Source organism: Artemia sp. Qi Xiang Cuo, chromosome 1, assembly GCF_049724085.1.
Source record: "Artemia sp. Qi Xiang Cuo chromosome 1, ASM4972408v1, whole genome shotgun sequence".
NCBI lineage: Eukaryota > Metazoa > Arthropoda > Branchiopoda > Anostraca > Artemiidae > Artemia > Artemia sp. Qi Xiang Cuo.
Window position 1 is genome coordinate 46,128,930 of NC_142794.1, and position 16,438 is coordinate 46,145,367.

The 16,438-nt window shown below is 35.5% G+C and overlaps 1 protein-coding gene across 3 annotated transcripts in view; it reads right to left on the reverse strand.

Moving 5' to 3' along the window:
• Positions 1 to 16,438, reverse strand: part of Scgalpha (sarcoglycan alpha) — a 58,672-nt gene that overhangs the window by 33,306 nt on the left and 8,928 nt on the right. For 2 of the 3 annotated variants that reach the window (XM_089095102.1, XM_089095108.1), the window contains exon 2: positions 9,096 to 9,229. The exons of the other annotated variant lie outside the window; for it this stretch is intronic. In XM_089095102.1, the coding sequence (XP_088951228.1) occupies positions 9,096 to 9,229 (134 nt within the window). The remainder of the gene's footprint in view (positions 1 to 9,095; positions 9,230 to 16,438) is intronic. 3 annotated transcript variants of the gene reach the window in all.

A 16,438-nucleotide genomic window follows, 5' to 3' on the forward strand; every position in this document is an offset into this window, starting at 1 on the left:
GAAGCCTTGTCTTCTGGTTGGCCGTTCTCAAGTTGACCTATCGCATTCTGTCCAGTTAATGGCCTCTTCATTTCAAGATATAGGGCTATTTCTCAATGCAGATAATTTTGAATATCTTGTGTTTGATGTTGTCTAGGATCTGATCCCTTGCACAGCAACCTTCCCCTCGTTCCACAAGTAGATTCCTTTTGCTGGTTAGCTCTCACTATCTGTAAATGACTTAGCTCTTTCTGGCCCCAGGCTCTTAATGCATTCAAAAGTTGCAGGAAACCGGATTCATTATAGAAGACAAACTTTATCTAGACTATACACCACCTTTTGTGACCATTCTGTGCTTTTTTATGCTGGTGTTAACAGTATTTTGAATTATAGTGTTTTAGTACGAATCAAGATCAACTATTACTAGTATCTTAAATTTTGGCTTTACCTTCCTCGATTTTTCCGTAATAATAAATTAAGTACTTTATGTTCAGCAACGGAAATTTCAAACATTTTAAACACTACCTCTTCCTCTGCAGAGCATGGATTATCTATGAACACCCAGAATGTCTAAAGAGGATTTCTACTCAAACTTCTCACTGAGCTTGATTAGCATCCAAAACCTGTTCTGGTGGACTCCATGACAACAAGAATACAGGAACCTGTTAAATCAAACAAAGGTTGGAATGGGTGTGTATATCCCCAAAAAATCCAACTGGGATTCTTATTCTTGCTGCTCCCAAGTTTGGTTGAGACCTGATAACCCTATATACAATGTTTCCTGAGTCCACTTAAGAAGCCCCTTTCCTTGTGCTTCCTCTCTAGAATCTTGTTCTTCATTCAATACAGCATAGCATTGCAATTTTTTAGCTCTAATTTACTGCACTGCAAGTAAGGAGCAACTCGGCTCAATAGTAACCGAAATTCTAAAAAATGGGATTTTGATATCAATAGATACATCAAACGAATTAGATTTTTATGCTGATTTCAAATATATAAGTTTCATCAAGTTTAGTCTTACCCACCAAAAAGTTACGCGCCTGAGGAAACTTGCCTCATTTTCGAAAAAAGGGGGAAACATCCCCTAAAAGTAAAAAAACTTTAATGAAAATGACATCATAAGATCCAGCGCATCAGAGAACCCTACTATAAAAGTTTCAAGCTCCTATCTGTAAAAATGTGGAATTTTGTATTTTTTGCCGGAAGAAAGATCACGGATATGTGTTTATTTGTTCTTTTTCTTTTTCCAGGGGTGGTCGTATCGACCCAGTGGTCCTAGCATATCGCGGGAGGGCTCATTTGAACGGTAATTTAAAGTTCTAGTGCCCTTTTTAAGCGACCAAAAAGATCGAGGGCAACTAGGGCCCCTCCCACGCTCATTTTTCCATTTTTTCCCGAATATCTCAAATTTTGAGATAGCCATTTTGTTCAGCATGGTCGAAAAATACAATAACTATGTCTTTGAGGATAAATTAATCCCCCACAGTCCCCGGGGGAAGGTCTGCAAGTTATGAACTTTACCCAATGTTTACGTATAGTATTGGTTATTGGGAAATATGCAGAAGTTTTCAGGGGCATTTTTTCTGGTAGTTGGGGGGGGGGTCGGGTGTCGCGTGGGAGAATATTTCCACGGAGGAAGCTTTCATGGGGGAAGGGACATTGCTATGAAGGGCCGCCGGATTTCCCAGCATTATTTAAAAAACGATCAGAAATCATATTAAAAAAACAATTTTTTCAACTGAAAGTATGGAGCAACATAAAAACTTAAAACAAACATAAATTATTACGTATATGATTGGGTTCGCCCCCTAGTCATTAACTCACTCTTTACGCTAAAGTTTTTTCCAAACATTTTAAACACTACGTTCTAAATCATTAAAGAATGCGCCTTTAAGTCTTGGGCCGTTCCAACATCTTGTCCACCTTTTCTCGTAATTAGGTTCAGTTTCTCATGTTTTTATGTCTTTTCATGATTTGTGCTTTTTTTATTACTCTACTTTTGTAAAATAGTGGGTATAAATGAATGTTACCTAATTATTATAAATAAGGTACCGTAAAACCACCTAACAAGGGACGCAGCCCTATCTAGGGACATTTTTCCAGGGAAGTTACATAGGCCAAGATATCTGGAGAAGTTTTAAGGATACTGCCAAACTAAAATAACTGTCAGTAAGTCTATTCGTTTTTACATAGAATTAGATAAAAAAACAAGTTTTTTTTAACTGAAAGTAAGGAACGACGTTAAAACTTAAAACGAACAGAAATTATTCCATATATGAAAGGGGCTGTCCCCTCATCAACGCCTCGCTCTTTACGCTAAAGTTTTCTATTGTTTAAAAAAATAGAGTTGTGAGAAAGTCAAACTTTAGCCTAAAGAGCGAGGCGTTGAGGAGGGGATAGCCCCTTTCATATACGAAATAATTTCTGCTCGTTTTAAGTTTTAACGTCGTTCCTTACTTTCAGTTAAAAAAAAACTTGTTTTTTTTAATTTAATTTTTGAAGGTTTTGAATAAATGCAGGTTTTGATCTTGGCTCACCATACATCCATAATTAAAACAAAATTTTCATATTAAATTTACTTTTATTTGGTTAAATGGCTTTCTCGAAAATTGTTTAATTTTATTTACAAACGTTTTTATTAGTAATAAATATACGTAACTTACGAATTAATTTACGTAACGAACTTCTATATTCATATATTTTTAATACGTATATTAGGGGGTTCGCACCCTAGTCAATACCTTGCTCTTTACGCTAAAGTTCGAATTTTGTTCCAATTCCTTAAAAATGACCGCTTAATCACAAAGGCCGTTAATTAGAATAAATAGCTCTTATGAAAGTACTAAAAAAGCTGAAAGAGCGAGGTATTGACTAGGGGGTGAACCCAATCATATATGTAATATTTTCTGTTCGCTTTAAGTTTTGATGTTGTTGCTGTTGCAGTTGAAAAACTTATTTTTTTATATTTAATTTCTGATCTTTTTTTTAAATAATGCTGGAAAATCCAGCGTCCCCTTCATAGCAATGTCCCTTCCCCCATGCAAACTTCCTTCATGGAAAGATTCTCCCACATAACCCCCGACCCCCCCCCCCACTACCAGAAAAAATTCCCCTGAAAACGTCTGTATACTTCCCAGTAACCAATACTATATGTTAACATTGGGTAAAGTTCATAACTTTCAGCCCCCCCCCCGGGAACTTTTGGTCATCCTAAAAGACATACTTATGATATTTCCGAGCATGCTGAACAAAATGGCTATCTCAAAATTTTGATCAGGTGTTTTTGAGAAAAAAAAGAGTGTGGGAGGGGGCCTAGCTGCCCTCCATTTTTTTTGGTCACTTAAAAAGGGCACTAGAACTTTCAATTTCCATCCCAATGAGCCCTCCCACGATATTCTAGGACCACTGGGTTGATACGATCAACCCTGTAAAAAAAAAAAATTAAAAAAATTAAATAAATAAGAAAAAAAATAAAAAACGCATCCGTGATCTTTCTTCCGGCAAAATATGCAAAATTTCCACATTTTTGTAGATAGGAGCTTGAAACTTCTACAATAGGGTTCTCCGATACGCTGGTATGACGGTGTGATTTTCATTAAGATTTTATAACTTTTAGGGGTCTTTCCCCTTTTTTCGAAAATCAGCCAAATTTTCTCAGGCGCGTAACTTTTGATGAGTAGGGATAAACTTGATGAAACTTATACATTTCAAATCAGCATTAAAATCTGATTCTTTTGATGTATCTATTGGTATCAAAATACCATTTTCTAGAGTTTGGGTTAACATTGAGCCGGGTCGCTCCTTACTTACAGTTCGTTACCACGAACTGTTTGAAATTGTACCATATTTTGTTTAATTTAGTGATTTTTTGTGTAAAAAAAAATAAAATAAAAAGCAAGAGTGGGTAATTTTGATTTATTTTTTAGGTCTGGAAGTGTTGTCTGGTGGTACAACTGGCCGAGTGAAGCGGAGCTGAGAGCTAGCTAGACGGATAGCTATATTGTCGAGTATGACTGTCACCAATTTTCAAAGGAAAGGGTTTAGTTTCTAATTTGTTTTTATTTTTTACTAAAATCTGTCTTTTTCAGGTTCTAAAGTGCTCAATCAAGGGACATGAGCGTAAGAAGAAAGCAGGTGGACAAGGATGCCCTAGAACGTGCTATAGCCGCTGTTTACGACGGAATTTCTTATAGAGAAGCTGGTGATAAATTTGGCATCCCAAAAGGTGTCCTCTATAGACATCGTAGTGCAAAAAAAAGGGTCACAGATTCTTAAAGTTGGGAAAACCTCCCGAGATTGACGAGTTTCAAGAGGAAGACCTTGTGAATAGCTTGGTGACTTGTGGACAGATGGGCTATTCCATGACAGCTTTTGACTTGAGGTGTTTTGTGAAGTATCACCTAGATCGCCAAGGGAGATCATTTGGCAGATTCAAGGACAATATTCCTGGCATGCAGTGGGCGAAAAAAATTCTATAAAGAAACAGTGGCGAACTATCAGAGAGAACTGCCTCAAACATAAAAAGAGCTTGAGCAAAAGTGAATCATGCTTTGGTTAGGGATTTTTTTGAGGAATATGCAAAAGAAACAGAAAGAATTCCTCCTCAAAATATCATAAACTATGATGAGACAAATCTGACTGATGAGCCGAGGAAGAAAAAAGTGATGGTGAAACGCGGCACGAAGTATCCAGAAAAGATTATGAACTTTTCAAAAGCGAGTGTTTCGCTAATGATGACAGGTACAGCAAGTGGTATAGTGCTGCCTCCCTATGTGTGCTACAGGGTAATCCATTTGTATGATGCCTGGCCCATCGGTGGTCTGACCGGTGCAAGGTACAACAGAACAAAGTCTGGTTGGTTTAACGGCGTCACTTTTGAAGATTACTTCCAAAAGAATATTTTGCCTTACTGTCATCGGCTATCTGGGAAAAAAAAGTACTGATTGATGACAATCTCTCATCCCACCTGTCCCCAGAGGTAGTCAGATTATGTGAGGAAAACAAAATTCTTTTCAAGTTCCTTGCGCCAAACGCAAGCCATCTTCTACAGCCACTTGATGTTGCATTTTTTGCTCCTTTCAAACAGAGCTGGAGAGAAATTCTAGACAAGTGGAAGATGGGACCAGGAAGAAATTTAAGTGCCGTTGAAAAAAACTCAGTTTCCAAAGCTTCTGAACACTCTTCTCAGGTCAATTGAAGCAAATACTCCAGCATACCTCAGAGCTGGTTTTGAAAAGTGCGGGATCTATCCGTTTAAGCCAGAAATAGTGCTTGCTCGTCCGCCACCTGCTGACCCGACTGACGAAAATTGTGGTGAACTTCAAGACAGTCTTGTTTCTTATCTCAGAGAAATCAGGTTTGGTCCTGAGGAGCCGTTGGGTTTGGCAGATCGAAACAATAATGCAGCAGGCCGTGGCAGAAAAAAAGGCTAACGGTGCATGCCGGCCGGAGTGTCAGAGGACGGGATAATGGCACAACTGGGGAACAGTGATCTGAAGAATCAGATTCCAAGTGCTCAATGCCGGTAGACAAACCAGTTTATCTTCCACCTAACACCCAGTCACGTTCTGCCAAAGAGAAGAAAATGGCTCATCATAGAAAAAAGAAAACTGGTGTATGTGGTCAGAAAATCAGCTAAACAAGCTTGGCACAAATCAGAAACAAAGTTATAAAGGCAAGAACTTCAAGCAAAGAAAGTGATGACGACCTAGTGGCCTATTTTAAAAAAGACAGCAGCACCAGTGCTGAACCTGAGGATTACAAATTGCAAGGCTCAAGTTCTTCTGACTCGGGCACAGAACCAGAAGTTGACATAGAAGAACCAGAAAGAGACGCCAAACCGAATATTGGATCCTGGGTTATAGTGAGCTTCCAGGACCCCAGTGACACTCGGAAGAACAAAAGCCAGACGCTTTACATTGGGACAGTAAGTGAAGTGGAGCATGGGAAAGTCACGGCCGAATTTGTAAGGAAGACCACCTCGCCTTACTTTGCATTCCCGGCAGAGGAGGACAAGGCCGCGTTCAGAAAGTCTGAAATTATAATTTTTCTCCAGCCTCTAGAGTTGACTTATAGAGGGGCTCTGAAGTTCCAAGATACTGGAAGTTTGCCATTTAACTAGCTCAGTGCCTAAAATAATTTATGTGATTCATCGCATTTAACTGATTTTTTTTTAAGTTGTTTTGGATGAAACTTGAATTTGTTTTGGAAGAAACTTGTGGTTTAAAAGTGAAGTCCATAAGCAATAGTGCCATATTGCGCCTGTAAATGAAAAAAACTTTTTTTAAAACATATTTAGTGTCCCTTGATAATTTAAACAGCAAAAACAAAGGTCTAACAATGTGATCCAAGTTACTGTCCCTAGATTGGAAACTGGGCCCAATCAAGGGACACCTCTTAAAAAAATAGATATTATAAAAATCGTGGATTCTGCACTAGTTTTCCTCTCATTGTGATGTATCCAATGGCACAAGTTTCATTATTCTACAATGAACAATTGACGAGAAATTAACAAAAAAAACACGAAAAAGTATCCCTTGTATGGTGGTTTTACGGTAACAACAGTATTATATAACAAAGCGTCGAAGCCAATGTAAAATAAAATGTTAAAGCAAATGGAAATTGCATCTTTTGATTTTTTTTGTAAGAACTAAAGCTAAGACAGATTATTAAGAACTGTCTAAGCCACTGCCAGGCCATCAGATACTCATAGACTCAATTAAGCTCACAGGTACGCTTAGCCAATACTTTAAGGACACTTTAGAAGTAGGGGCGCGGAGGCTTTAGAAAAAAAAAAATTTTTCAGGTCTAAATATTAATATTTATGTTGGTGTTGCCTATGGTAACACTGACATTTGGCAATAGATGCACCCTATTCTAGCACCAGAATATATCTCCCTGGTCTTAGTGATACATGACATTCGACGTCAACATTGTTATATCGGTATTTCGAACCAAACAACGATAGCAAATATTGAGACAAGACATCAATCAACAAAAAGAGCCTAGAAGCATGTGTACAATGCAGAAAATATTTTCATGAACAACAAACTGGATTTTAAGGCTAACTTCACCTCTGCAAACTCAAATTCTCAGAAAATGCTAATTTAATGCCTTAAAAGAGTCTTCTGCAAAGTATTTTATCTAAAGAATAACTACCCCACAACTAATTTATGAAAAATAAATCAAATTCTTATTTGGACTGCATTCCTCAACATATATGTGATGCAACTTAATTCTTCAATGAATATGCATGTTGTAAATTTAATATTTGACGTCGTTTTAAAGTAATTGATAAAGGTCAAACCTGATTTATGAAATATTTGGTTACTAAGAGCCTCAGCTTTAATATGCAAAAAAATAGTTCTAATTTAAGTTCCAACCTCCTAATAATTTTAGAGTTGACATAAAATAATATACCATTCCAATTTTATGTTCTGGTGTGCAGCTTATATTGTCACTCCTAAATGATTGAATGCCATCACCAGGATGAAAATACTGTCTCTAAAACGAATAAAAGCAAAAGAAAAGAGAGACACCAAGCAAAATGGGAAAAATTGAAAACAATAAAATGAAAAAAAAAAGTCAGTCTGTAGATAGCTAGAAATCATAATAATGTGGTGTAGCAGCAAAATACAAGCTGCAATGGCTTTAGCCTTGGAGCGACATGCATGGACCAATCATATTTTTAGTTGTGTTTTACATATAAATTTGATGTAACAAAATATTTGGCTTTACAATTTTAGGCATTTTCTAAGATCTAACGTTGCTTATATATTATGTTATTACATGGTCAGTCAAAGCAACTGACGCCTGTGGATTTAAATCATACATTAGAAGTTAAAAAAAAAACTGTCAACAATGGATAAAACCGTAGTAACGGGATGTTGGGATTCTCTGGGACGTTGGTCTAATTGCTAAAACAATATGTTTTACGTCCAAGCTTTTCAAATTCCAAATTCTCCCTTAGTCCCAGGAAGGAATTCGTCTGCAATGCCCTCAGTACGAACTTATGATATATTTCCTAAACTTCCTTTATTTGCCTTCTAATAAATGAAAGATATTCATGTCCTATTTTTAAAGACGACATTATCTTTTCATAATATGTCCTTTTGACAGTTAAACATCAATATCAGATACTTTTTTAATATGAGATAAGCAATAAATTTTTATTTGCACAAATAAAAAGACCTAATTAGGAGAAATAAAGGGTCTTCAAAATGCTAAAAGCGCCAGAAAAGGGTAATAATATTAAAACTATCATGAAGCAATAATCAACTCTGACATAAAAATATATAGGTGAGATATGCGACGCATAATCAATAAAAATAATAAGGCAAAAACCGAACTACAAAAGGATTTGGGGTTCAAGCGTGGAAAGGGACAAATAAAATACATTAGTCATATCATTGTTGTCAAAGCTATGGGCTGTATCTGACATCTGTGCATTTCTGAAATAATTCCCAACAACTCTTTGCTAAGCTGTTCTCAACGGGAGGATCATCGGGCAATCCATGTTCAATAACATTTTGATCGTCCTGACATACACTGACTTCCTGACATTTTGACCCTTCTGATATAAACTGCCCTACTGACCATCCTTTTGAGATCAACATAGCAAACGATTTTTCGAAATTATCTCAGAAGTGTGAAAATTTCAGATGCAACCTTTAGGAGTGATTGCGACGATATAGCATGACAAAAAGTTATATTAATATGATTCAATCTATGATAAAAAAAGCTGCAATTGTGCAAGCGCATATTTTAAGTAAATGATAGCAGCTTGAAAATATTTGTTTTATGAGCCCCGTAGCTTCGAAAGGCCCCTTCGTGAACCCATACTCAAAATTATTGTTCGCGAGCGTGTTAATGGGCTGAAGAAGACATATTCAATATTTTTACTACACAAGAAGTAATACCAGAACAACTACTGAGCTTTGAATAATACTTTGACAAACTAAGGACCTTCTGGTATGGATTGATTCATGCATTAAAATCAAAACTATTAAAACTAGAAGAGAAAAAAACAAGACGAAAATGCAAAAACATTTGCAGGTAAACACATCAAGAGGACATGCATGATATAAATAACAGTCAAGTGCGAACAATCATGTCACCTCTGATGTTTCTTCTGGCGGCAACCCATAAAGAAAACCAAAATTATTACTTTTGGCAAAGTGACACCAATTTGGTAAGTCACCATGACCAGCAAGAGAGGCATAGAATCTGTGATTTTCCCCAAGATAATTATCTGTAAGAAAAAAAGCAATAATGTAAGACGGGCGGTGTTTCAACTCACAATAATCGGATGGCAAATTTCAGCTCAGCATCTATCAATGATAATATATATATATATATATATATATATATATATATATATATATATATATATATATATATATATATATATATATATATATATATATATATATATATATATATATATATATATATATATATGTATATATATGTATATATATATATATGTATATATATATATATATATATAGATAAATAGATAGATAGATAGTTTATTTTAGCCCACCAATAAAACAAAAACATGGCGGAGAAAGGGAAAAACAAAAGAAAAAAAAACATTACTTCAAAAATAAACGATTAAATTATATACACTATATACATTCACAGCTCGTACATGCCGTGCAACGGAAGGAAATCGTAAAGGTGCCCCAGTGCACCTTTTCTAGCATTGGTTTCCTGCGTTACCACAACTTCACGAGGGTCTGGAATAAGATACTTGTCCAAGAGAAATTTATTTCTCTCGAACAGCGGTACTCGTAACAGAAATTTTAAATATTTGCAGAACGCAGATCTAGCCTTTAGTCGCTCTGTTTCCGTAAACCATTCCCATACAGGGGACAGGTAAAGAATATGTGGGAGTGCCACCGCTCTATATAGCCTCGCCAGAATTTCCCGATTGTATGAATACTTCAGGGGAGCCAGTTTAGCATAGCTAATTCGTAGGTTTGACATAAGGGTGTCAAGGCAAAGGATTCTAGTTGCTTTCTTATCTCGACCGTACAAAAGACCTAAGTATATAAGCGACGAAGACAGTGCAATAGTAGCGCTGTCTACTGAAACAGTTGGTTCTGGTCCATCCCGTTTCGTTGAGTTGAAAACCAGAAATTCAGTTTTCTTACCATTAACTTGCAGACCAATAGCTCTATAGCCAGATACAAGCTTATCTAAATTATCCTGCAATAGACTCAGAGAAAAACTCAACATAAGTAAATCATCGGCATAGCTTATTAGACTCAGATCACAAAGATCAAGGCTAAACCCACCAGAGATTTGTTTTGTACCCTTAGAAGTCAAAGTGTTAAATAATATCGGACTTAGAACTGAGCCTTGTCGAAGCCCTCTATTTAGTTTAACTGGCGCACTAAGTCTTTCAAGTCCGAGTTTCACTCTTATATAGCTATTAGAGTACCAATAGGATAACATAGCTACTATATGGGTGTTCACGTCAGCATCTAGCAGGGTCTGGAAAACGGCGGACTGGATGACTGAGTCAAATGCAGCAGAAATATGGACACTACATACATACACGGACAACCCGAGTAGTTCAGCCTTAGCCAGAATACGCTTTAGAAGTCTATGGGCAAAAGCGCAGCTGAGATATTTTCGAAATCCAAACTGTCTGTGGTCTATAACACATTTCGATGCAATTTCGCTAAGAACCAATCTTTCCAACACTGCTCAGCGTACTTGAGATAGTAATAGGCCTATAGCCTCCACACTCATTCGCGTTTTCTCCTTTCTTGAGGATATTTGTAACAACCCCGGTACAGAACGAGTTAGGAACGGTCGCACTATCTATACACATCTGAAAGAGTAGTTGCATATGCTGAAGCAAAAGCGGGGAACCATTGTATAGATGATTACCACTAACACCATCAAGACCAGGAGCCTTGTCACCCTTTAACTGGCTAACAGCCCTTTTTTTTTTTTTTTTTTTTTTTTTTTTTTTTTTTTTTTTAGTATATATATATATATATATATATATATATATATATATATATATATATATATATATATATATATATATATATATATATATATATATATATATATATATATATATGAATACATATATATATATATATATATATATATATATATATATATATATATATATATATATATATATATATATATATATATATATATATATATATATATATATATATATATATATATATATATATATATATATATACATAATTTTAAACAGGAAGCACACTTTTGTATCTTTTTTTGCTTTGCATCAAACTGCAGAAAACGTTGGAGCTCTGACTATTTTGTCAAGTGGATTCTGTTTTTCAGAAGAAGAAGAAGAAGAAGGATGATGGTCCAAACTACGGAAAATTGCAATAGGTGAGAGATTGTATAATAATGTATTTATAATGTCTGCTGAGTTAAATGCCATAATCATGGCATTAGAACACCTTATGGAAAACCAACCTTTGATTGCTAATTCAAATAATATTATAGTTTATTCCGAATCTTTATCAAGCCTTGAGTTGGTGACCTCAGCTCCTCAGTATAAGTTGCACATTGACACTTATCATTGTCTTAGTATTATAGATAATCTTGCTTCAAGTGGCATAAGAACTTATCTGCAGTATATTCCTAACTACTCTAGTATAGGTGTTAATCATTAGGTTGATGAAACAGTAAAAAATGTTATAAATATTGACCGGCCAAGTGGGATACCAATCTCCATTAGAGATATTTACCGATGGAGACTATCAGATATTACGTTTAGTAAGAATAATCCTATCCTTTCCCCCTTTCCCAATAAGTATTTTTCTAAAATTTATCATAGAATTCGTTCTGGAACAAATGGACTAAACTTTCTTGCATTCTCGTACCAGTTTCCTAATTCAAGTGGTCCAGTTTCCCTGTCGCCTCTTTGCAGGTATTGTAATATGAATAATGAAACAATTGACCACTGCCTATTTGAATGTAATATGCCGACGTCAACATACCTTGCTTTGTAAACTGTTAAAAATGCTTCAAACATCACAAAATCTCACTATCAGCCAAGAGCCTAGCCAACTATACCTGCACACAGAGCATAGAAATCAACATCTATAATCTTATATTTGAACTCCTTGAGCCGAAAGATCTACTGAAAGATATCTGAGAATATCTAATAAATAAGAGGCAATCAAGCCAGTAGCTCTGTAGCCCACAGAGTGAAGCAAAAGGAAAAGGGCTAAATAGTAAATACTGAAAAGCCCGCCAGCTGTGAAATAGAAGAAGAAGAAGGAAGAAAAGCATCTTAGTGCGAGGGTTAGTTTTAATAAATACTACCAATCTATTTTCCTATTGGTGCAATTTTATTTTCTATTGCTGGTACTGTAGGCTCTTTATAGCATTAAGCTCCTAGAAGGTCAAAACATTGGCAACTTAACCCTCATTCGGTTTGACAACATCTTTCACCACCTTCATCCAACAAAATCCAAACTAAGCTCAACCCTGTACAATTTAACCCAATGCAAAAAAAACAAAAGACAATGAAATTGAACTACATGGCTTTTATAATAAGAGGCAAAGTTCGGCTGAAATTAAAAATAATGTATTCATAAGATAATTGTAAAGAAGTTATTTTTGGGATGTTTTTTATTTTTGATTTGTGTTACGTCAGTGCAAGATACTTCTTAATTCTTTATGAGAGAGAGAGCAAAAAACAATCTTTCAATAATACTGGCGTTTAATAGAAATGAAACAACCAGAACTTGTAAAGAAGTCACGCGTATGTAATATACATGAATAACCAATATTATTCAGTACCACAGTATAGCTCTATCAGCAATTTGTGGCTTAAGTGCTACTTGGTTGTGCCAGGAGCAAGTCCCGAATCCTCAGAAAACGTACTAAATTAGAGTATTATATGATCATGATAATTGATATTGGATTAATGCAGAATCCAAAATTCATAAAAATAGACTCAGATCGACCCACAAAGTATACTATTAGAATCGCCTTGTCCGAAACTCCTATGTAGGAAACTTACAGCTCCTTGGCTCGAATAAGGAGAAAAATTCATTGGCTTGAAAAATTATATTAGGATCCAACTCCCTAAAGACCAAACTAAAACCCTGGCTGCTAGTCCCCCGCATATTTGACTGAGATCTATTGGATTTATATGAAAACAAGGTACTCCTCCCCTTGTGTCAAACAAAATCGCTCAATACCATAACTGTTGACCTACATCCATCCAGCCCACCAAGTAATTAATCTGATAATGATCCCAATTTTCACTAAGTTTGGCCTAGATTTGACATCCCCTTATGGTTGACGTGCTATCGATAAAAAATTAACCACCTCTTTTCTTCCACCCAAATTGAGTCCGAAAGGTTCTGGACTCAAGAAATACTAGTACATCAACTGTTATTTTAGACTAACTTTGGCTGATGACGACCACTTTTAGTAGATATCCCGTAAGCTTAACCTTAGGAACACCTCTACCTCATAGAGATCATATTAAAGATCTCCAAGAGATCCTCATAGATGATTCCCTTAAATACCCAAGAAGGAAACTATCTGTTATCTCTCATTTGGTTCTGTTGAAGTCGCCAATGGCTTCTGGTATATATACAGATGACAAGGATTTAGGAGCCCCATCTGCATAAAGAGGTCAAAGTGGGCTTGCTCCCAGAAAAAGCCAGTGCAAAGATTTAACAGCTAGCCATATCTGTTAAACATTGTGACGACAAAAAGATAAGTACTCCACTCCTAGCCCCATATAGTATGGACTCAGCACATACTTTCAAAAGGCAAAACAAAGACATATACCCTTATTCCCCACCAAGTTTAGTTGCGATTCATCATCTTCTGGTAGATTTCCTGATTGCAACAATTTAGGGAACTTCCTACCCCTCAAGAGGATGGACTGGGTTCAGCCCTAAAAAGACATAACACAAAAAATAGCTCTCATCACTCCAACTGCTAATGCTGAAATCAGACAATCTGTTCTGAAGATGTTCATATTGTGGGAATTTGGGCCCCTCTCCTTCTGTTCCTATGGACATAATATTGGTACGAATCCTATTAAGGTATAAATAAGACACCAGCTCTCACTTCCCAGAAAGTTTGATTAAGGTCTGACAATCTGTTCTAGTAGAAATCATGACAACACAAGATTAAGAACCCTCTCTCCCAACAAAGGCGGAATTGGGTGCAAGTTCCAAAAAGGTACAATTAGGACACTTACACTAACTTCCCACAATGTTTGATTGAAATTCAACACCCTGTCTGGTAAATATTCAAATATGTCTGCATATACTCTTATTTTCTTCTATTTTCAACTGAAATCTGATGCTCTGAACTGGTAGATGGTGTTTTACCAAGAATTCAGGGATTTTTTACAGAGGTTAGAATAGTAACAGATCCCCAAAAGACACAATCTGTATACTTAATCTTATCACCAGAAAGATTCGATTAAGACTAAATAGTTCTTTCTATTAGATGTCTTGGTGACATGAATAATTTTGAGATAGCCATTTTGTTCAGCATAGTCGAAAAATACAATAACTATGTCTTTGAGGATAAATTAATCCCCCACAGTCCCCGGGGGAAGGTTTGCAAGTTATGAACTTTGCCCAATGTTAACATATAGTATTGGTGATTGGGAAGTATACAGAAGTTTTCAGGGGCATTTTTTCTGGTAGTTGGGGGGTCGGGTGTTGCGTGGGGGAATCTTTCCACGGAGGAAGTTGTCATGGGGGAAGGGACACTGCTATAAAGGGGCGCCGGATTTCCCAGCATTATTTAAAAAACGATCAGAAATTAAATTTTAAAAAAACAATTTTTTCAACTGAAAGTAAGGGGCAACATCAAAACTTAAAACAAACATAAATTATTACGTATATGATTGGGTTCGCCCCCTAGTCATTACCTCGCTCTTTACGCTAATGTTTTTTTATATTTTCATCAGAGCTATTTATTCTAATTAACAGCCTTTGTGATTAAAGGGTCATTCTTAAAGAGTTGGAACAAAAGATTAAATTTACTGTAAAAAGCAAGGTATTGACTAGGGAGCGAGCTCCCTGATATAAGTAATAAAATATACGAAAATCGAAGTTCATTACATAATTTAATTCGTAATTTACATCAGAAAAAAATTTCGAGAAAGACATTTACCCAAAAAAAGTAAAATTAATATGTAATTTTCGTTTTAACTATTCATGTATGGTGAGCCAAAATCAAAGCTGCATTAATTCAAAAACGTTCAGAAATTAAATAAAAAAAGTTTTTTTAACTGAAAGTAAGGAGCAACATTAAAACTTAAAACGAACAGAAATTATTCCGTATATGAAGGGGATGTCCCCTTTTCAACGCCTTGCTCTTTACACTAAAGTTTGACTCTTTCTCACAACTCTATTTTTTAAACAATAAAAAACATTAGCATAAAGAGTGAGGCGTTGAGGAGGGAACATCCCCTTTCATATACGAAATAATTTCTGTTCGTTTTAAGTTTTAATGTCGCTCCTTACTTTCAGTTAAAAAAAACTTGTTTTTTTTTATTTAATCGAGTTAAAGATGTCCACAAAAGGAAACAGCCATTGGAACTATTAGCTAAACTTACCCTTTTTAATAAAGATAAGTTCACTTTTACATTGATCAAGATCTGACAAAATGACTAACAAAGATAAAAATCATGCAGAGTGGAAAAGCAGCGAATGTGGAGGGAAATGCTGCAGTAGAAACATGTCATTATCCAATTCTTCTTGCACCCAACATATTATCCTTGTTTTTTTTTTAAGCTCTGAGCTTTTTTGTGCATACCTTGAGAAGTCAGATGTCTGATGAGAAGTCTTGTTAGAAAACAAATGCTTTTTCTACTACAACTGCTAACAATTCATTGCAGCACCAAGCCACCTGAGGCCATCACAGCTACGCACGATCCTTCATCCCGATCTATACTAAACCCCCTCTTTACCCCCCCCCCCCAGCCAGGGAGTTCCTATTTCATTTAAATCTTCTCTTACGACATCCTCCCATCCGAAACGGGAACGACCTGCTTTTTGTTTGGCCCTAGACAGTTAGAAATTTTGTTTTCTATCGCTGGTATTGTAGGCTCTTTATAGCATTAAGCTTCAAGAAGGTCAAGACATTGGCAACTCACCCTCATTCAGTTTGACAACATCTTTAACCACATTTATCCAACAAAATACAAATTCAGTTCAACCCTGTAAAACTCAACCCAATATATATATATATATATATATATATATATATATATATATATATATATAAAATAAAAAAAAACAAAAACAACCAAACATATAATAAAACCTAAAAAACAAATTATATATATATATATATATATATATATATATATATATATATATATATATATATATATATATATATATATATATATATATATATATATATATATATATATATATATATATATATATATATATAT